The sequence below is a fragment of the Abrus precatorius genome, unplaced genomic scaffold (assembly GCF_003935025.1).
Source record: "Abrus precatorius isolate BTA unplaced genomic scaffold, Abrus_2018 Scaffold10, whole genome shotgun sequence".
Classification (NCBI taxonomy): Eukaryota; Viridiplantae; Streptophyta; class Magnoliopsida; order Fabales; family Fabaceae; genus Abrus; species Abrus precatorius.
In genome coordinates, this window is record NW_020874292.1 from 2,914,759 (window position 1) to 2,937,005 (window position 22,247).

The 22,247-nt window shown below is 34.5% G+C and overlaps 1 protein-coding gene across 4 annotated transcripts in view; it reads right to left on the reverse strand.

Annotated features, from left to right (window-relative positions):
- The window catches only part of LOC113862803 (callose synthase 10), a 52,890-nt gene that overhangs the window by 3,565 nt on the left and 27,078 nt on the right, over positions 1-22,247 (reverse strand). For 2 of the 4 annotated variants that reach the window (XM_027496013.1, XM_027496041.1), the window contains 22 exons: positions 16,133-16,218; positions 15,362-15,389; positions 14,684-14,781; positions 14,032-14,113; positions 13,756-13,916; positions 12,426-12,546; positions 9,362-9,456; positions 9,181-9,271; positions 8,941-9,101; positions 8,742-8,851; positions 8,257-8,391; positions 8,038-8,106; positions 7,765-7,936; positions 6,967-7,081; positions 5,677-5,796; positions 4,852-4,967; positions 4,665-4,748; positions 2,797-2,909; positions 2,456-2,508; positions 2,194-2,370; positions 2,050-2,097; positions 352-510 (listed from right to left, as the gene is read on the reverse strand). In XM_027496013.1, coding sequence (XP_027351814.1) covers positions 352-510; positions 2,050-2,097; positions 2,194-2,370; positions 2,456-2,508; positions 2,797-2,909; positions 4,665-4,748; positions 4,852-4,967; positions 5,677-5,796; positions 6,967-7,081; positions 7,765-7,936; positions 8,038-8,106; positions 8,257-8,391; positions 8,742-8,851; positions 8,941-9,101; positions 9,181-9,271; positions 9,362-9,456; positions 12,426-12,546; positions 13,756-13,916; positions 14,032-14,113; positions 14,684-14,781; positions 15,362-15,389; positions 16,133-16,218 — 2,394 coding nt within the window. Of the gene's footprint in view, positions 1-351; positions 511-2,049; positions 2,098-2,193; positions 2,371-2,455; positions 2,509-2,796; positions 2,910-4,664; positions 4,749-4,851; positions 4,968-5,676; positions 5,797-6,966; positions 7,082-7,764; positions 7,937-8,037; positions 8,107-8,256; positions 8,392-8,741; positions 8,852-8,940; positions 9,102-9,176; positions 9,272-9,361; positions 9,457-12,425; positions 12,547-13,755; positions 13,917-14,031; positions 14,114-14,683; positions 14,782-15,361; positions 15,390-16,110; positions 16,219-22,247 lie in introns of all 4 variants that reach the window. The other 2 variants (XM_027496032.1, XM_027496023.1) reach the window with 2 other exon arrangements.

Consider the following 22,247-nt stretch of genomic DNA (forward strand, 5'->3'; position numbering starts at 1 on the left):
GTTGAAGTAATAAAGTTTAAGGTGTAGACAAAGACAACAAAGACTATATTATGAAATTGATATCAACCTGGAATGATATGATGTATTACCATGTGTTGATATGTCATTCTGAAAATCTAGAGCAGTAGTAGTTTTATACTTTTTATACTAATCATAATCCTAATTATATAGGAATGATCATGAGAAGGAAATATGGTAATCAATACTAGGGGATTATAATAAATAAGATATTTTCAAATACTCCAACACCCACTTACAATAATACTTATACAAATTACATTAAAAAATCAAGAAAGATATTCTATCATAATCTAAACATATTTTTAATATTCTCTAACAAAATGGACTAACCTTCAGCAATCCTAATTCAAGTATAAAACCCATTATCATTGGTACTGCTGTAAAAACACCAATCTGGACCAAAAATTGAGCATTCAAAGCTGCATCAAGTGCTGTGTTACCCATCATTTTTGCCTCTTCTGAGACAGATTCATCAAGACCGGAAAATGCCTGACAGAGGAAGCAGCATCAAGGAGAAAAATCAGTTTTTAAATAAGCCAAAAGGATAGATTAAGCCAGAGATTAGATCTTCAGTAAATTTAAAAAAAAAATCATTTTTCTACAGAATGTGCAGTAGAGTTTACTGCAAAATTGAGGATATAACATGCAGATTCAAATGAAACAAAAATGTTTACCTAACTATTAGGTTTCATACAGACTAAAAAGTGACTAAATGATAAGTCATAGAAGTTCCAATATCTGCCAACTAAGTTGCCTATATACAAGCCAGTATATGATTAAAGTAAGACATGTTATGAGTAATTTGTGTATTACACAATCAAGGATGAAACCAAAATACCAAGTAATCTAGCATGGAACTTTGTACGAGCTTTCAATTGAATTCAAATTCAACAACCTAGAAGTTTTGGACATTAATCCAATACAATCCATACATAAGGATTTTACCATAATTGCAACTTCCATATACAAAATACATATAAGTTAATCTTCATCATAACAGTAATGGCTGTTCCACAGTAATATCTTATTATATTACAGTAGGCCAAATAATCACCAAAATGTTTGAATCCAGTAACTCAAGCTACATTGTAAGTTATTCCAGGGAAAAAAATTCAACTTCGCATGCTCAAAGGATTTGTCATGTACACATCATAAAAGTTGACGACATTACCTTCACAACAATAACTGTGTTTGTAAAAGTGGGAATAACAAAAGGGAGAGAGTTAGGATGAAAATACCAAAATTGCACTGTTTATTTGGGAAGATAAATTGGAAGGAAATTTTTTGGTGGGATCGACAGAAAAAACTTCACCCCTTTGTACGTGTGAAAGTGGGAGGGAGAGGTTGGTTTTTGTTTTTTATTTAGTTTTTCACAAGCAAAGGAATCATATCATTTTGTTAAAACTAATTGGTAGACTTCATGACCCTTTACTTATTGTGGTAATACGCTCTCTCTCTTTAAACTTTGGACTACTCAAATAGTGTAAATGCTTTATTTATTATACTTTGAATTTTTATATGGGCAAAATCATATTAATGAAAAAATAACAATTAATATTGCTTTAAACTTCTACATGAACAAATAATAAGAATGGATCTCTTCTCTCTCAGAACAGATAAATAAAAATATAGTAAAAAACTATTTCATACAATTTATTTATTTATTTCTACTCTCTTCCACTCCTCCAAACATGCAGAGAGAAAATTCTCCACTCCTTTCCCTTTTATTTCTATCTATTTAAAAAAAACACATTTTTTACTATTTTTCCTTTTTATTTCTACACTTCTTTTTTTTTTTTTACTTTCTCTCATTTCCTGTCCAAACAAGGCACAAGATTGTCAACTTATTGATGTAAAAACACGAGGACGTTTACAAGGGAAAGAAAAATAATTACAAATAACCTGGAGAATATTATTTATATCCTTAAAAAAGAAACATGAATAAAACATAGCAAAAGAGTCTACTAAGAGTCTAGGAGAAAAGTGGTGAAAGACAGAAAGACAACTGAACAAGTCTAATCAGTTTACCAGGTACGCTCTCCCATATAAGAATATATACACCGTAAGGACTGTCATCTGCAATAGAAAAATAGGATAGAAATTAATCAGACATCCAAGACAAGTCAATGTCACCCCATTTCTAGGGAAAAATTGAGAGCCTGTGAGCTATACCATGGTGCAGACATAATAACCAACAGTTGTGAAGAAGAAAGAAAGCATTCTGAAGAAATCAAAAAGTTGTCCAAGCCTGTAAATATCCCTACTAAGCACTTGTTCTCCATTACCACCTGCCACTTTCCCTTCAAAGAGGGCAATCTGGTTTAACCCAACATCCCTACCCTTCCCAACCTAAAGATGGAAGCCACAATTAACAAATGAGAAAGAAAGAGTTACATGGAGCTGAAACCAGAAAGCATGGTGTGTGATATTTGACCTGAATGTATTCATGGTGTGTGATATTTCCAAGGCGCAATGTAGAGTTGAAACCTGTGGTAAGAGAAAAGAGTTAAAAGTAGAATATCATCACTGTGGGTAACAAATGACAATACTGTTATGAAAACACAGGATATCCATCCATGATAAGAAAGGTATCATTATCATAGGCAAGTTCACAAACAGATTATAAACATTAATATGAATGACTCAAGAAACTGTCCGGTTTTTTCTGTAATATTAAATCACAATGTCACATCAGAAATAAAGGACATGACATATCTTAAGCTAGAAAATTGAGGGTAATCACAAATGAACATGGATTACAGATATCATTCTTACCAGCATATATATCTTCACTAATATTAATAACACGTGATGCCTTACTAATGCCTCCTCTAGTAATGTGAAATATTCTGTCAAATACATCTGGGTGTCCATAGTGCATACGAACTCTGCAAGATTTATTCCCAACCAAAAAATTTGAGCAATGTCTATAAGATACAACGGGCTGAATTAATACAAAAGGCCTAATAAGCATTGTTTGATAGAATATAAAATTGAAAAAGAAGATATTGGCATTTGAGAGTTTCAAGGATAAATGAAATGCCACACTGTATCCATGCATTAATGCCACCTATGCTTTTTTATTGTTAGGGCTGGCATCGTGACACCAAACAATTTAACTGCCCCAACTGGACTTCATTATACCCCACCAAATCATACTTGTTTAGGTCCAAAGATAGTGGAAAGGGTGGTTAAATGAATCCAATGGATATGGCTTTAAATGGTTTATGGTAATTGCATTGGGATTTGGGAGAACACAGGTTGATGGACTCATAGGGTTTATGATGGTATGCGATTGCCATTGGGAGAGGGAGGATGGCCTTGAAGTGGTTTTGCATGTATTGGTGATGGTGGTGGAGGAGAAAGCAGAGGATTGGCATTGGCCATATTCTCCAATAACCTCAAGATCTGTATACCATATTAGATTTCCAAGTATAGAGAGAATTTACGAAACTGAGTGATCATGGTTATTAATCAAGGAGAAGATACAGGACCCTTACATAGAGTGATGTCAGATACTTAAACTGATTGCCAGCTGTACAGCAAGGGAAATGTGAAAACAGAAACTACCTGAACAAACCCCTAACAGAAAACATAGCTATACAAGGCTAATATCAGGTGCTCTACACCTGTAAACACATGTATACTTTAATAGAATATTGGCTAACAATGTATAAATATATTGATAGTAAGATATACCCTAATGCATATATATATAACACTAATTAGGTCAAGTGATAATACTACGAGTACAAGCCCAAGCCCATTACTAATAAGACTAATAATCCTAATATCATCTAACAAGAACAGAATAATCTTAGCAGTAAAAAGCTTAGCCATATATGCTGAATTTGCGGTGGATATTGATTATTGAGAGCAAAACCAAAAGATAACAAATAAAATTTGAGAATGAAAATGCAAACCATAGCTTTAAGTTGGAGGACATATCCGTGATCCAATTTAAAAACTTTAGGAGAAGGAAAATATCTAATGATTTGCAATTCAGAAAGCTCAGTGTCCATTTTTACATCAGATTATTTGTGGAGGGGTAGGATGATTAGGAATTTAGGGTCATCAGCAATTTATAATGGCAAGAGTAAATATTTTCAAGCAGTCCACATGATACAAGCACAGGGACTGGAGGACCTTTGTGTGTGCCCGTGCATATTTGGCATACATACCAAACTGTTTTTTCTCTTCTCTTGTTCATCTATAAATATTTTCAATCAATTTCTAGACAGTTATAGAATACTTTTGAAATCACTCAGCTAAAGCTTCAAGTCTTTTTTATTAGCTATGATTTGAAGTGTCATTACATATATTATTTCTACTGCATTAAATTCTTCAAAAGTTGGTACTAGAACCACAACACATAAATTGGAACTCTGAAATACAAATTACAAATCAAACACATTAAAAGCAAGTGAGGGGGGAGAGAGGGAGGGGGCGGGGGGCTGGGTGGGAACGTGGGAGAGGGGCTGGAAGAAGAGCAGGTGTGGGACACTGTTTTTAAGTGAAAACGGAACTGGACCGTCTAGTTTCTGTGTGAACTGGAGCAAATCTCTATTAGGCTATGAATTTTCCAGTTTTAAATGATTAGAAATTTTGACAATCAATTCTATTGACAATCAAAAGTAACTTACTTGAGAGGATTTGCTAGAACTCGTTGGGCCAAAGTTACAAAGCTAGTTTCTTGATTTGACATGAACCAAGCCAAGGATGAGACACTGCAGCAGTATCAAGCATGCAATATGTAAGCAAGACAGTGGGGGATCAAAAGCTCAACTTTACCAATTTGTTTATCAAAATTTTAATAGGTTCATGCCAAACCTTCCGGTAAAAACATGTTCCCTAACTCCAAGAATGCTTGGAGGGCGAAGGCCATGATTTGCATTGAACTCCTCCAGAAGATTTCTCATTTTCATTGCCTCCTCGAGATAATTGTCCTGTTGAACAAAATTATATCAGGTCAATTTATATAAATTTTCTTTGCTCACTCACAGACACACTGAATTAGTAAACATCTTTAGTTCCTAACACCTCCAATAGGGAACTTAAGAGAAAAGCTAGCCAAACAATCACTGCATGTAAAAGCAAAACTCGAGGAATTGGGAGAAGTACAACAGAATAAGAATTAACTGCATAGGATGACTGCAATGTAATCATGTCCCTCTCATATCTAGAAATTAACAATGATGAAACACATGCTACAAACAGGCGCTTAGCATAAAACTCAATAGTTATAGACTTATAGCATACCCATCAATTAGATATAAGTTCGGAGAACTCAGATGTGCACAAATACTAGATTAAAAAAAGTACATTTTAAACTTTCAATCATCTTAGCGAGAGAGTGCATCAAATTCAGAGCCACCAAATGAAAAAACATACCCAGATTTTGTATAGCCAATTAAACTATAGTAATTAAAGGTGGAAGCTTCTCTTATCTAAATAAGCATAATGTGACATGAAAATTCAGATGAAAAGAGAAGGCCCACAGCAAAAACAGATTTCTAACATACTTTAACATGACAAGCCAAAAAATTAGAACTCTCCTTATCATTCCTTTTAATTTTTCCATTGTAGCTTAATGTAAAACCAAAAGTATAACAAACAGGAAAGAGAAAAAAATTACAATTTGAGACATGTCTTCACCTGATTCATGTCAATAGTTTGAACAGCATCACCACGTGTGAAAATAATAGCATGGTTTTGGTTTTCAGGCTTTCCTTCCCCAAGCTTAGGATCTCCAGGAAGTTTAATAGAATATATTTCCTATGTACAAGATTCAAATAAAAAACCATCAGGGAAAAATAAACAAAAGATAAAACAGGAAGAAAAAAAAAACTACTATTTCATCAAGTAAAGTTGAATAACTTCTTAATCCTCGAAGCAGGAATATGATGTCCCAAACTAGCATGGAGATTTCTACTTTTAAAAATGATAGACAAAGCATTCAATCCCCCCAAAAAAGGAAGATGACAATGAAAATATATAAGATACTAAGAATTCAGGAATTTACAAATTATTTGCCACGCATAAGCTAATATCAAGTAAAAAAGAATAAACTGCTTATATAATTGAGACCAGAATATTGGGCAGAGTTACCAAATTCTGAGAACAAGGTAAGCCAACTAACAATATATTGTCACATTACAAACATTTTATTCTTTAAGCCATCCTTTCAAAGAAAAAAAATTTGTTGATGAAAATTACTGAAACAGTATCTCCTACTCAGGAACAAAAGGGGACGAGTGACCTTAAGGACATACAGGAATTCCTCTAAGGCACAATAATATATTTAATAGAAGGACAAAAAGATACGATAAAAAAAACATCTATATATATATATATATATATATATATATATAAAACTCTGATAAAATGGTAAATCAAGTTCTGGAAAATGATTAATGATGTTCTAAAAACAAGAGAAATGGTTAACCAATAACCATAGGCACAGACACTCACTCGTCCCACCTAAAGCTTCTAGACAGCCTAATGGTTGAAGAACTGGGTTTAACATTGAAAATTAGTATTATGCATGGCTCTTTCCATTTACAACAAATTACTAAAAAACACTACATTAAATGGCAGTAAACATAAATATTCAAAAGTATTGCCAACACAGTCCAAGGCTTCTTGGTTCTTCAACACAGCCCACCATTGCGGACTAAAACAACATACAAGAACTTATCACATCAAGCCATAAATGTAGCGATGTTTAAGCAAGTGGAATGGGATAAAGTAAAATATTTTAAGCCACTTGGATAAAGTCAAATATTTTAAGTACAAGTATCCATAGCAATCTTAGACATGAAAAAAACAAAATGAGCAATTAAATGCCACAAGCAAGTGTATGTTAAAGAATATGCTTAAGAACTTCCAAAAACGTTGAGACTATCTGATGAGCAGAAATTGACATCATTAGAAGCTTTTCTCCACCTGATCTTTTCCATTTATATCAGCTTTGACAAGCTTTGAATAGAACACTCGTGGTGTGTTTGCATCAGTTGTACTGTCATCAACATGAATGAAAGCAACTCGGAGTGCTTCATTCCTGAAAATAAAGAAAATATCTTAATGTTACATAATGGATAGCATTAAAAAAACACAGCGAAATAGCAAACACGAAATTCTCTACTGTTGATACACAACTGCAAAATAAAGTTGAGTGAATCCCCATTCTAGTAGTTCAAATAGTAAGCATTGGTCACTCTAATCCCTAACTTTACAAAATCTTCACTTTAGTATTTGATTTTAATTGTTCATTTTAGCCCTTTTACCACTTCATTTTCTATTGCTTGGCACCAAAAAGGACTAAAGCGAGTCACGTCACACAAAATCAAGGACTAAAATGACCAATGCTTATAAATTTCAGTGATAAGACAGTTTATATCACTATAAAATTTGTGACCCAAAATGCTTCTAATGAGATGACATTCAGTAACATCCTTCCCAATTAGAACAGCATTTACATCATCAGTTCAATGCTTTCAAGAAACACAAGGTACACACACAGAAAAGTAGAACCCCCTCAAATTTCAAGGAGTTTAATTGACAGGAGGTGCATCTGAAGCACACTTCCAAACATTTTACGAAATATTCCAGAAACCGTCAATACCAAGCTACCATAAATATTAAACTACATAACATACAGATGTCCAAACAGATTATTGCATCATACTCTTAGAGTATAAACTTCAACAGCACTTGAGAGAATATAAGCACATAATTTGATACCTCTGTAACAATAAAGCAATGTCAGCAGCTTCTGGCGCCTTCCGCTGCTTTTGTTGACCATAGATTTGGCATGATACAACATACGTAAACTTCAAATCTGCCTGTGCCCGTGCTTCACGTGATGATTCAAAATCTTGACTTGTAATGAAGTTGTTTTGAGAATAGTTGTCCACTATTGACACAACAAATGTCAGCAAATAACAATGTCAAGCTTCATTAGAATGGAAAGCAGAAAATCACAAAGTGCAACGCAGAATGTTCTTATGCAACTACCTCCCAATGATCTTCTTTCCAGATAGCTTTGCAGCATTAAAGCCCTCCTATAATACATCATACCACGCACTGCCAACCCAAAGAAATAAGAGAGTAGAAATATCATGGGCAGTGTTTAAGCCAGAAATCAGGATTACAGGAAACACTGTAGATATGCCTCAACTTATGTTTTATGGAAATAGAAAGGAAGACACAAGACATATGCTGAGCATTTGTAACCTGTTCGCGCTAGAGTCTGCCCTCGGTAAGAAACCCAAAAACGAAGTTCCAAAGAGTCACTGGAACTTCTTTGAAGCTCTACATCCCCAGTGGATGCTCCTCGACCTATTCTTTCAAGAAAATTTTCCCATTCATCTGCAATAGAAAATAGTTCCAGCTCATTCCAAAATGACATGGTTCAAGAAAACAAAAAATTACTTCTCCAATCTCCAAACAGCTTAATTTAGTATCGTTGCTTGTTGATAGACAAATTACAAGATAAAATTCCTTTTTCCCTTTTGTTTTTCCAACCTTTCCAACTGGTTGTGACTGATAAACACAACAGAGTAATTAAGTGTTGAAATTCACAGGCATAACGAAATACGAATAAATTTTTCAAGTAAAGAATGATAACATGGAGAGAACAGTGAACCTAATAAGAGTTCTGAACATTGATGTGTTTATTCTCAGTGAAGGGGGATCATCTAAGGAAGAATTCACATTACCTGGAAATATCTTTTGAAGATAGAAAAGAATTGATATTCCATCTTCATTCTCCTTTTGCAATTCAGAAGTACTATAAAGCACAGTTTCACTATAGTATGGAGTGAAAACACTATTACAAACAAAAACAAAAAGAAAAAATTAATATGGAGGGTAAAAAGAAAAGTCCACTGCAAACTATATGCATACACATGCACATACCTGAACGGCAACATTTCACTAACAGGCTTTGCTGAAGGCATGTCCATAAATAATGAATTTGTGAAAAACTCTAATCTTCTCCTGGCTTCAAGATTTTTTGGAACATTAGCAGCAGAATCCTTTACAGTGAGAAGAAGATGCAACCGTTTCACGAGCTCTTTCTACAAAAAACCTTAAAAATTACTTTGATATATTTAAACAGAAAAACACAGATGATGTATGCAAATACAAGGCACTTACAATTTCAGGATCATTAGGCCATACTATCCTAGAAAAAAGGCGTCCTTCATCCCTAGCTCTAGCCAAAAGGTTCCATGTATCAAGATTCTCCCTGGGAAATTAAAATATGAGTACAGGAATCTGCGCAAAAAATTACTATTCTATCCAAAGGGAAGGAAATTGCACTTGTGCAATCATATACCTCAAATCTGAGGATACCAAGTCATGAGTGACAACATCATAGAGCTCATATACAGCTTTTGCAGCACCTTTAGCAAGTTCAGGATTATTTCGAATCTGACAAAAAGAAATCATTGTATATAAGTAAATGGAAAATTCACCAACACCTCATATATAAAGAAGCCATAAAAACAAATATTTAGATATTCTATTTGGTTCTGCAGCTTAGGTGTATAACTTTTTCATCATAATAAAAACAGACCATAATTCTTTGGCATGGAATCAAACACTAAGTATTCCATTAAATTTTCTTTTCTCAAGTTAGTCAATGTACTTAATTCAGCATCCTGACAACATATATTAGGTTGTAGAAATTGTTATCAAACACAAGAGTCACTTTTTTAGGTTTCAAAATAGTGTTAAATAGAAACTCAGGTCTTGGACAACAGTGTGTAGTGAATAGTGATTCAATTTAAATTGTGCAAAATTAGTTTGGTTAATTATAACCACAAACAGTCAACAACCACCAAGCCTGATCCTACTAGGTAAGATCTGGATCACACAATATGTCATTAAGCTCAGTCAAAAACAGCCAAAAGCAATCCAATTACAAAATTTGACCAAACCAAGCCAATTTATTCCAAGGTTAATAGCCCTAAACCCTAATTTTGCTATTTCATTGGAGTCATGGATAATCAGAACATTTGACCCATGCTACGCATAGCTTCTACAAACTTTAGCAGTTTAGCCTTCAATTAAAAAACAAAAAAGCCTTGGAGCATGTTTCATTGTGTTTTGCTTTTTTTGCTAGAAATTTTTTTTTTAAAGCAATTTTTAAAAATAGATTTTTAGAAAGAAGAAAAAAAATATTTAGCTAAACAATTTGAAAAACTGTTTTTTCAACTCCCACACATTTATTATCTCACTAAACTCACTCCAGCATTCTTAAAGAAAAACTTCTAAAAGCATATTAATCTTGTTTTTTGTTTTTAATATTTTAAAAACATAATTTTATAACCTGTTTTATAAACACTAAACAAAAATAAACTTTATCAAACAAACTTTTCATTATTCTGCTTTTAGAAATAAAAAAAATAAATTTAAGGACAGATCAACCAAGCCCTTTGTTACTAAATTGTGAATAAATATATAACCTTTAAAGATTTAATCAGGAATAAAACTAATAGCAATAAATAGTACTGAATGAAAACCAAATAAATCATCATAAATTATTATATTGCAAACAATGTAAAAAATTCTATGCAAATGGAAACTCATGGATATAGTGATATACAAATTATTGGGATTGCAAAATCCACTCCAGTAATCTCTATGCCTCAAGAAGGTTTAATCTTGATAGAAGGCGAGTCTTAGGGTCCACCGTACACCAGAAAGAGTATATATTCTAGGAAAAGGAAAAGTGGACCAGTTTATGTTGGGGCCCAAGCTACAAAAACAATCAGTTAACTTATAAATAAGAGTCACTTAGGCAGGCTTAGCCAGTTAGGAGACAGATACATAGATGGTTGGTATATGGGTCAGAGTTAGGAGAATTGAGGGGGTCTTTTGTGAGTGAGAAAACTTGTGCAGGAGAGTACCAAAGATCTCTCAAATAGTTCTGGCATTGAATGATAATAGTTTGCACCTTGTTGGGCACAAAACTATGTTCTTGTTCATTCTCAGTAATACAATTCAATCTTTTTCTCTTTCCTCGTTGATTCAGTTCTAACAACTGGCTATGGCATTACACCTTACATGCAGGTTAAAAATTAAATTGGAGGCATATTCTTTATGATGTGGGTTGCCAGTTTGATGATGGTAACTATGACAATCGTTTTTCAGAATTCTTTTCAGAATTAAAAAGACTGAAGCAAACAGACACCTTAGGAGAGTATTTAGAGTAGTCAGAGGCTTTAAGCATATATTTTGGAAGTCTTTGCAGTCCCTCAGAGAAACCTGTCAGGCTTCATAAACCCCAATCAGTACTGGTAGAACAGGGAAGGGGGCAGAGATATGTGAACACACAAGAATTAGGGAGATCAACTAAATTTGGGGAAAGTTTTGTTCATAATTGGAGCAGCAGCACAATCCTTTGAGAGATTGATAATGTTGCAAGTCATAATCCAACATATAAGGTCATTAACAAGATAGTAAAAAGAGTGTGGGAAAATAATAAAGGTAGAAGAATCAGACAATTGCCTAACGCAGTATAAAGAGAGGAGAAAAGGCCTTTGCTTTACTTACACACTAAAGCATGTTTGCAAGAATAAACATCTCATGGTGATGATTTTGAAATAAGTACAAGATCCGGCAAAATTGGGAGTCACAAACAGTGAAGAGAATGAAGGACCTTTGGAAGGACAAAGAGCTCAGTTGGATCTCCAGAGAATGGCTGGTTTTACATAAAAAAATCACTCAAATTGTGGGGTATGCTCAATAACAGGGAGGTGACAGTTTTTGTTGATAGTGGAGGAACACACCAATTCATTTCTCAACAATTAGTGAGAAATCTTAAGGTACCAGTCAACGAAACCCCTCCATATGGCTATAACACTTACTCATTTCCAACAGTTAAAATTTTGCGAGGAAGGTCTTATGGAGCTTGCTTTTGTGATAACCAATCAGCAACGAATCTTTGTTCAGACCAAATCAATATTGAGAGGACTAAATCACTAAACAAATAGAGGTTAATTACCATTTCATCTGAGAAAATATCCCCCTCAGACATCATTCAGACCTTTGTTATTCCAAGGATCAGCTAACAAACACCTTTACAAAGTCAATATGGGATCATAGAATAGCATACATACACAAGTTGGATGCCTATGACGATATATCTATGCTCTGGCATGAGGGGAATGTTGATGTGTTTGTAATTACTCTCAGTTTCTGTTATTTGGTTTTATTCTTTGATTTGTTTCCTTAGTTTCCTAAGAAAGTTTAGGCCATTTTGATTTCAATTCCTAAACTCTACAGATTTGATTCTGTTCTTTTTGTATATACATTTTCATTATTTCCTCATGTAAATTAATATATATGATACACCAAACAAGTGTAATAAAAGAAACAGTCAACCAAAGAATTACCAGCAGTCCAGTCAAAGCTGTAAGTCTTGATAAAACAAGTGGAAGCTTCTTAAGAGACAAAGTTATCACAAGTGAACCCTCTAATATACTGTTCTTGATCTCACGAAAAATTCTTTCCACCCTGTCAAAGAATATTTACAAATTTCATCAAGCGTATATCTGAAATTCAAGCAAAACACAAAGAAATAGCTGATAAAGAGATAAAGAGAGCAAAAAACTTTAAAAGTTGACAACTGGAATTCTTTTCCAACACAAGAAATTAATTACAAATTTCAATTCTGAAACCCATCTGCTATCTCAGCTTTACCACACAGTCCTAGATCAGGTAGTTAAATTCTATTGTCGAGGTAATTTATTAATCCATAAAGTCCTAGTTTGAGTCTAAGTAAGTTGATGTTCTTCATCAGATTTGCAAATTAAACCCGGCAGAAACTTCTGTCAAAATATCTTGTAAGAATGATAGTCAATTTAACCCAGGTACCAAGTTCATTAAGTAGCTCAATCTTTAAGAAGTTTGAGAATCCAGTAGAATGTAAGTCATACTTTTTTATTGAAAAAAGAAAGAAAAAACATTAAGACAACTCGAATAAATGACAATGAGTTTGTGGGATAAAAATTCACCTAAACAAAGAATAAACCACATAATAACAACAAAAAATAAAACATCAATGGTGCAAAGTTATCCGATCCCCCCACATATAAGACAGGGAAAGCCTCTAAAAGAGTGTTAGTCGTAATTATAGTGTCCCTTGAAAACATTTAATTAATAACAAAGAAATTGTCAATAAATACAAGAAAAAAATTTTAAAAAAAATAGCCTAAGCAAGGCTTGGCAAGAAAAATAAGTCCATTGAAAGTCTTTGTAGAGTAGTGTTAAAAAACTCAACATAATTAGCTATGCCAAACTTTTACACAAATGGCTTTCCAATCAAATGTTTTGGTCAACACAAAATAATTTAATCCACACATATATATTTGTCATGAGAATTAAAGTATTTAGTCAGTCTGTATAGTTGTTTCCCTTCCCATCAGCCCCCCCCCCCCCCCCCAATTCTCCCCTCCTATTCAAAGGATACTCCTCAATTGGATTCCATTCATAACTGCATGGACTGTCTCTAAACTCCTCTCACTTTTACAACAGTACAAGATTTTGCCAATCTTATACATATGAAACCCTAATTCTAATTCAGAATACCTAGACAAATATTCCAGTTAAGATAAGATCTATTCAAAAGCATTAAAAACCCCAAATGCAACTGTACAGAACTTGGCAATTTCTTTATAGATATTTATCCTGAATCTGAAAAGATGAGAGAAATGAAATTCATACCAAAGTCTTCCTTCACTGTCAACTACAGAATATAATATTTTTTCAACACTGTAATAGCATTCCTTAACAGCATAAGCCATATATTCATCTCTACATATTCTGCTCCATAGATCTGCCTGAGTATCTGTGCAGTCCAAAGCCAAATCAACCGCCAACAGGATCTGAACAAAAAGGATATGAAGATATTAATTAAGATAACACAGCGAATCCTATCAAACTATAGAAGTCCCTTCAAAAACCCATTTTAAGTAATTCATATTGCTTAAGAAGTTCCACCTTACTACTTAGAAGAAACAAAGGCCATTGAACTAATCTCAGACTTCCTGCATTACTGGGCATAGAAAGTAGGTCCATTTCCCTGTAATAGTTTAAAAAAAGAAACAAATAAGCAGCCTATAAAACGGATAACTGGCTAGACAAGAATTTGATGCCCAAAAAGGTAGAACAAGCACGCTTTTATTACAACTCTTCTAAAGAAAAAAGAAATATTATCAGAGATAAAAGAAAAAAAATACAATTTGATAGGAGCCCAAAAAAAAATTGGGTGAGACATTTTACAAACTTTCTAATTTGCGGAAACCCTTCCATCCTAATTCCCCCTCATTTATCTTACTGATCTCTCCTTAGTAATTGCTCTAATTGCACCAACTATACCAACAACCTTTTCCCTTTGATCATAATAGCACAAATAGAGGAGGATAAAAAGACCCCTAAAAGGAAGTAAAAAGAACAAAATACTGAAGAGGTTAAAATATGGACTGTCTTACCCAGTCTCTCTGCATAAGTTTTTGTCACATACTGTGAAGCAGTATAAGTTTCTTTGACTCAAACACAAGGAAAGAAACAGAGAACTTAAAGTTTAGAAAATGCAAAAATTTTCAGTTTATTTTTATCATGCACTGTCGACAGCAAATTTTCTTTGACTAACCTATTGCTAATAAAATCCTCCTCGCGCAAGCTTTTAACTATCTCATTCCAAAATGGAGCAAACATAGCAGCATATGCTTTGTTCATATCTTCAGAATCCTGCACCAAATCAATCACATTTATTTACCCAAACTGCATGCCACAGATTCCTAAAAATGTAATTACAAAAGAAACTCATAAAACATGGGACTAAATGCAAAACTCATGATACTTTGAGAAACCAATTGGAAAAATAAACAAAATAGACCATTTTAAAAATGAGTGACCATATGGGAAAATCACAGAGAGACCAAAAACTTAATTAAACCTTGATATATTAACTTAAACATGAAGATAGAAGAATATAAAAAAATTAAAATCCCACCAAATGAATCTGCAAGGCTTTCAAAATAGCAGTTAAGATTTCCTAAACTAAAAGCAATTCTCCTTTCATATACAAACTTTTGCCAAAGGCTCCTATGACAGTTTAAATAAACAAATTTGTCAGCAAGGAAAGAAAAGATCCCTTATTCTCTCCATGTTAATCACCTTGTTCAACCAAAAATAAATAAATAAAAACTCACAATGTCAAATTGCAGAGACTTATTGGATCTGGACCAACTATAACAACTAGTGGTAAAAACCGAAAAAAATATTCACATACTCTAGAAAACATTTCCTCACAACAAAAAAAAAATACCTGGGATGATTGTGCACTGAAGGGTATCCTGAAAAGGCACAAAAAATCACATTTTCCCTAAGAAACGGTGAAGGAAAAAAATATGTACAAAATATATTTCAGCTAAATCAAAAAATAAGACAATACATTATACATAGCATACATCAAAACAAAATTTGATTATTAACAAGAAATTTTATTAAAGAAAAATACAGGAAACCAGAGGGGAATAAGGAATCCTTCTTATTGGAAATAGCGATAATGATTAATATGTCATTGAGAATTATGGGAATTAATGTATCTACTATCATCAGAATCATAGAAAATAGTTTGATTTCTAATTATTATTCTTGTAAAACTAAATGTATTTATTCTTTGATGTATGTACATATCAAGTATCCTGACTGATCTCACCAAGCAATTTACTGAACTCCTAATTTCTTTAAGTCTATTCTTTAAGCTTTCAAGCCTCCCCATACATAGCACACCACCAAAGAACCTTGCCCCTCCATGGAGCTCTAATATGACCAAAATATCTCTGGATAAATCCAGTATTCATCAAAGATAGAAAAATACCAAAAAGCGTATGCCAGAAATATCTAGCATGTGGACAGTGTAAAAATATGAAAGAAATATCATATTTACTAGCCACCAACTTAAATGATGACCAACCAGATCTTATCACCAAGTCAATTACTATGTACCTTAAGAATGAATAGAAAAGATAAATGTAGCTAGTACTAGCTTCCATATAATATATCAGTTAAAACAGTTATATCTAAGAGAACCAACCTTTTTGTTTGAGAAGAGGCCAAACTTTTAACAAATGCCCCTGGGAAACTTTCAAAACGTTTATGCACCATTTCAATTGAACGAATCTGCAAGAAGTCATTAATAAGAAACAATCCCTTACAAGTATGACTAGACAAGCCATGAATATAACAGATTTTCCTATTTATAAGAATTTCTATTTCTTTAAGTAAAAATGGAAGATAGCTCCTTATAATAGTTGTAGACTGCAGCAAATCCTAAAAGCAATAGATGCCACAGGTCATTCAAGAGACTTGTTATGTACCTCCAAATCTACGTCCCTTAACCACCTATGGTAGGTAACCACAATTAGTAGTTAGCTACAAAGTTACAATGTGTTAGTTACCCACTACTAGTTGTAATTTGTGAGTGAAAATTAGGGCTTTTTGACATTGGAAGGTGCAGACCCTTGAAGTTCTGTAGTGTGTCCTATTCCAAAAATTGGGATAGGACTTTACCCCATTGCTTCCCACAACTTTTGCCACATAGGCATGTTTGACATTAGTGTAGCGCTTGTATAGCTCTCTGTGTAGTCTTTTGACGTAAAGCTAGTCTGTGGCTGGTGCAGTTTTTTGTGTTGTTAGTGTTCTGTTATCTGTTTTCTGTTAGCCTTCAGTTTCAGTTGTAGCTTCCTAGTACTGACAGCTGTCAGCTCAACCTTAGCAGGCTGCTTATTCTCTAAAAACACTTCTGTATAAGGTGCTTTCAGCACCTTTTCTTATATTCAATAATATCTCAGTTTTCTGAGATTTCAATTCTTTTTGCTCTTTCTCTCTCTTTTTGATTATCAATATGGTATCATGAGGTTGTAAATTTACATCCATGGATGAAATTCACACTCCTTCCGCTCCTATCATGTTGTCTCATCAGTTATCCATCAAATAGGATGAATCCATATTTCTTCAATGGCAACAAGTAGGTCTTATCCATAGTCATTGATTGCATCTTTTGGCAGTTAATCCCAAGATTCCTTCCCGGTTTCTCACTGAAATTGATGATAATGAAAACGATCTCAATCTGTTGTATTTTAATTGGGAGCAATTGGATTCACTCCTTACTACATGGCTTTTGTCCTCAATTTCTACTACTCTTCTGCCACAATTGATTGGTTGTGTTCACTCGAGGCAGATTTGGGAGCAGATTCACAACATCTTTCACGCACGCACTTGGGCCAAGTCAAGGCAATTCCATTCTGAATTTTGCACGAATAAGAAGGGAACTAGCTACATGACTGAATTTCTTCTTTGCTAGAATCAAGTCCATTGCTGATGCATTGGTGTCGATTCTTGAGCCTATTCCTGATTGTGCTCAAATTGATGTAAATTTTGCGGGATTCCCAAAGGAGTATGATTCATTTGTAGCTGCAATCAGTAGTACTATTGAATTAGTTCCATTCAATGAAATTGAATCGCAACTCTTGGCTCAAGAAGCCAGAATAGAGGCAAAAAAGAAACACACCCTCGCTAGAACATTTTAAGTGAATCTTGCTTCATCTTCTCCAGCTAGTGGTGCAGGTATACAGAATTCAGTACCAGTGTCATCTAACCAATTTCAACAGAATGTGTCTTCTGAGGAAGGGATTGTGGTGGTTTGGTAACAATTGTGGTAGTATCTCTTTAGGTAGAGGTGCTTGATTCAATGGAAGTTTTCGTGGAAGAGGCCACTTTGGTGTTCGTTATTTTGTTATTTGTCAGATATGCAGTAAACCCTATGTTCTTCAATTTGCTATAAACAAGCCTGTACACCTGATCCAAATGTTCCTGTACCAGTATGCTACTTGACAAAACACATGGCAAGCCCATGAGGCAAACTCTTACCATGTTTTTGGACAAAACACTTAACGTGCTCCAACTAACTTCATCCTCTTATGATTATACTACCTATCCAGCCCTTCTCAGTCTTTTAAAGTTTCTCAAATGCATCAGCAACATTTTCTCATGTATTATCAACTATATCTATTGATTCTAATTTGGCTCAACAAAATGCCTCTTTCTAGTTCTGATTACATTTACAATGATAATGGTCAAGGTTTGTCCATTCATTCTATTGGTTCTACTCAGTGTTGTCAAGATCACAATCTTAATCCCAAATCATGCAATCTCTCACCCTCCCCGCAATCATGATTGTAAAGATCAGAACCTGTTAGGATTGTGTGGGATCACAATCTTTCTCCTTTGGATCTCGAGATCAATCCAATTCGATCTTCTCATCTCAGCTTTTTGGGTTTGAGCAGAGGTTTTAAGGTCAGGATTTCATGACCCGTTTTTCAAAAACCCATTTTCTGGGCAACTATATTTCAGATTTTCCACATCAGAACCTTTATTCTCTTGTGACACAATTCTTCTTCAACCTAAGTCACGATTTTTCTTTGCGCTGGTGCTTGCTGTTCGTCCGCTGTTCTGCTGCAAACCATCCTCTGTTTTGCAACCCAAATGTTGTTCCTGCTTTCTTCTCTTCTGCAACCTAGGTGCTGTTACTGCTCTCTTCTCTTCTGCAACCTAGGTGCTGCTCCTGCTCTCTTCTCTTCGATGACTTGGGTGTTGTACCTGTTCTGCGAGACTGCAACCTTTGTTTGTCTTCTGTTCTTGCTGCACTCTTCTCTTCTACCACTTTTCTTCGTCCTCTCTTCATCTTCCGTCTTTTTGTGTTTAGGCTCATGGCATCCAATTCCAAGACTGCTAAGAATGAGTTTAATAGACTAGCAAAACATGCTAGTTTGACTAATTATGTGCTGGATTGGATGTTATATCTATGACTTAAGTTTATGTTTAATTAAATTATGTGATTTAGAGGTTAATTTCTTTATCTATGTTATTTTCTGTGCTTATATATATGTTTAAGTAAAGTTTTGTGGTAAGATCTGACCATCTATTTTATGATCTTACGATTTACGATCTTTTACCCTCCTCCCGATCATCTAGATAGGATCCTGATCTCGACAACATTGGTTCTACTTCAATTTCCTCTACTTTTCAACCCAAGTCCAATCTTAATCTTAACAACCTACTTCTTGCACCTCTATAACTAGAAATCTTATTAGTGGTAGCAAATTTGTCAAATATAACTCAATTTGATTTGAGTTCTACCTAATTTCTTATTTGGCTAAATTCCAGGCTTTCTCTGAAACACTCCTTCAAGGTTCAGTCAGTGCTAATTTCTTATTTTGATGATGTTCTATTCCCGCACAAGGCACTCGGTATTTCTTCTGAACTGCCTAATACTGGTATGTGTACATCAAACGTTTCTTCTAATTTATATGACTATACATTTAATATTATAATTACTACTCCCACCACCAACACTAGTTGTCACTATAGACTAGGACATCCACACTTTAATGTTGTAAAACAAATGCCACAACAATGTGAGATTAGATTCGATTCAGCTTGTTGCCTTGGACAGGCTCATCGCTTGCTTGCTCATCCCTCAAATGCTAGTTATACACAGCCACTTGAACTTGTGTTTAGTGATTTATGGGGACCTGCCCCAGTAGCATCATCTTGTGTTACCTTGTTTGTCATGTTTCCTCCTATCTCTCTCAACAAAATATAATTCATTGGGTTTCCTGTCCTCACATTCATCGCCAAAATGATTCCGTTGAACAAAAATACAGACACATTGTTGAAACTAAATTATCTATCTTGGTACAAGTTGAGCCATAATACATTTTCTGGGATCATGCATTCTTGATTGTTGTTTATTTTATTAACATAATGCCTACACATGTACTACAAAACTCCTCACCCTAAACTACTCTTCTTGGACAGCAACCTGATTATTCTTTTCTTAAAGTCTTTGGCTGTGCATATTTTCTATTCCTTAAGCCCTATAACTCACAAAATGACTTTTCATTATCGTGAATGTCTCGTCTAAGGATACTCATCATCTCATGAAAATTATAAATGTCTTGATGCTGATGGACGTATTTTGATCTCCAAGGATAAATGTCACTTCCCATACAGTGAGCTATTTCCAAGGGCAACAACTACAGCAACTAATTCTCTTGGAGCTCCCTGTGTTCCTGTTGCTTCCTCTATGGTGAAGTCTTTTGCTGTGCCACCTTCAAACATTTTATCACCTGATTCTTCTTCTTGCACCTCACACAATTCTGCTCAAACTAAGACTGATTATGCACTATCTCCACCTTCTCCATCCTCTAACATGACTACCGATCTTCCAATATCTCCACCTTCTCCAAACCCTCATCCTCAAACACTGTCAACTAGACCTTCAAATATTCACCCCATGCAAAATAGATCTAAATCTAGATTCTAGAATAGTTAAACCTTGCATTGTTCCCACTCTTCTTCCCCAAAAAGAACCCAATTCGTCTCAAGCCTTGACTGACCCACAATGGATTAAAGTTATGAAATGTGAGGTTGATGCTTTGATGATAAATGCATGGACTCTTGAGCAGTTACCTCCAAACAAGTAAGCCAATAAGTGCAAATGGGTGTTTAGAGTTAAGGAAAAACTTGATGGTAGTATTGATAAACAAAATGCTAGACTGGATGCCAAGGGGTTCGATCAACAAACTGTTTCTAAGCTTCTAGTTACACTGAAACTTACTCGCCTACAGTTAAACCTATAACTATTAGAATAATTCTACGCTAGCATTGACAAATTACTGGTGCATTCAACAAATTGATGTAAATAATGCTTTCTTATTGTGCTGTGAGTTGAGGAAGTCTATATGCAACAACCTCCGGGCTCTAAAGTTGATGAAAGGCAATTTATGGGCTCAATCAGGCACATCGAGCTTGGTTTGAAAGATTAACCTCAACACTTCTCAGTTTAATATTTACTTCTAGGAAATGTGAGCCATCACATCATTGTTTATCTTACATAGTTTTGGTGTTAGTATATGTTGATGATATCATCACTCTCCTAAATTTTAAGTTTTCTTTAAAGCAACTTCGAGGACTTGACTTTTTTCCGACGATTGAAGTCAAGCACTTAAAAGATGGATCTTTTATTCTCTCTCAATCCAAACACATCAAGGTCTTCTTGACAAAGCTCATATGACAGAAGCAAAGAACACCTCCACCCCTATGGTTGGAGGGTGCAAACTTTCTAAACTCAGTTCTCAGTAAATGGAAAACTCTTCTTTGTACAGATCTATTTTTGAGGCTCTACAGTATGCAACAATAACTAGACCTGAAATTAGTTATGCAGTCAACAAAGCGTGAAATCCTGTGTCAACCATTGGAAAGCAGTCAAACACATATTGAGGTTCTTGAAAGGATCACCATATCATGGTCTTCTAAAATCCGCCTTACTCAATCAACATATTACTCTAACAACCTACAGTGATGCTGATTGTGCACCAAACCCAGATGATTGGCATTGTACCTCAGTCTGCTGTATCTTCCTGGTACCCAATGTCATTTCCTGATGGTCAAGAAAGCAACTAGTTGCTAGATCTAGTGCTGAAGCAGAATACAGAAGTGTTGCCTCAACTGCTGCTGAACTATTCTATATTCAGTCCATGCTCATTGAACTCAGTTCCTACCACTGTTCCTCACATTCTGAAATAATCCTAGTATAATGGCTCTAGTTCATAATCCTATTCTACACTCAAAAGCCAAACACATGGAGATGGATATCTTCTTTGTTAGAGAAAATGTTATCAACAAAAGACTTGTCATCTGTCACATTCCAGTAGAAGATCAGACTGCTAATGTTCTGACTAAAGCTCTCTCAGCTCCACAGTTCATTGCATTAAGATAAAAAAAGAGTATTTGATTTTCATACTAGTGCTTACCCACCCTAAGTTTATAAGGGAGATCATTAGTGTACAGCTCCCAGTATATATGTCTCCTGATGTAAAGCTAGTCTGTGGTTGGAACAGTTTTTTCTGTTATAAGAGACCATATTAAAGTATTTCTTCCGTTACTTGTTCCTTGCACTCTTTTATTACCTCCTCCTCCTCTTCAGCATTTTTTAGTCTCATCGTTAAATGATGCACATGCACTTATACCGCTGAAGAATTTGCAAACCCAATACCTTTTATTAAACAATTAATATTTAAAATAACTGAAAGAAAGAAAAGAAACAACAATCTAAATCTGCAAAATGCCAAAATGTTGCCACTTTA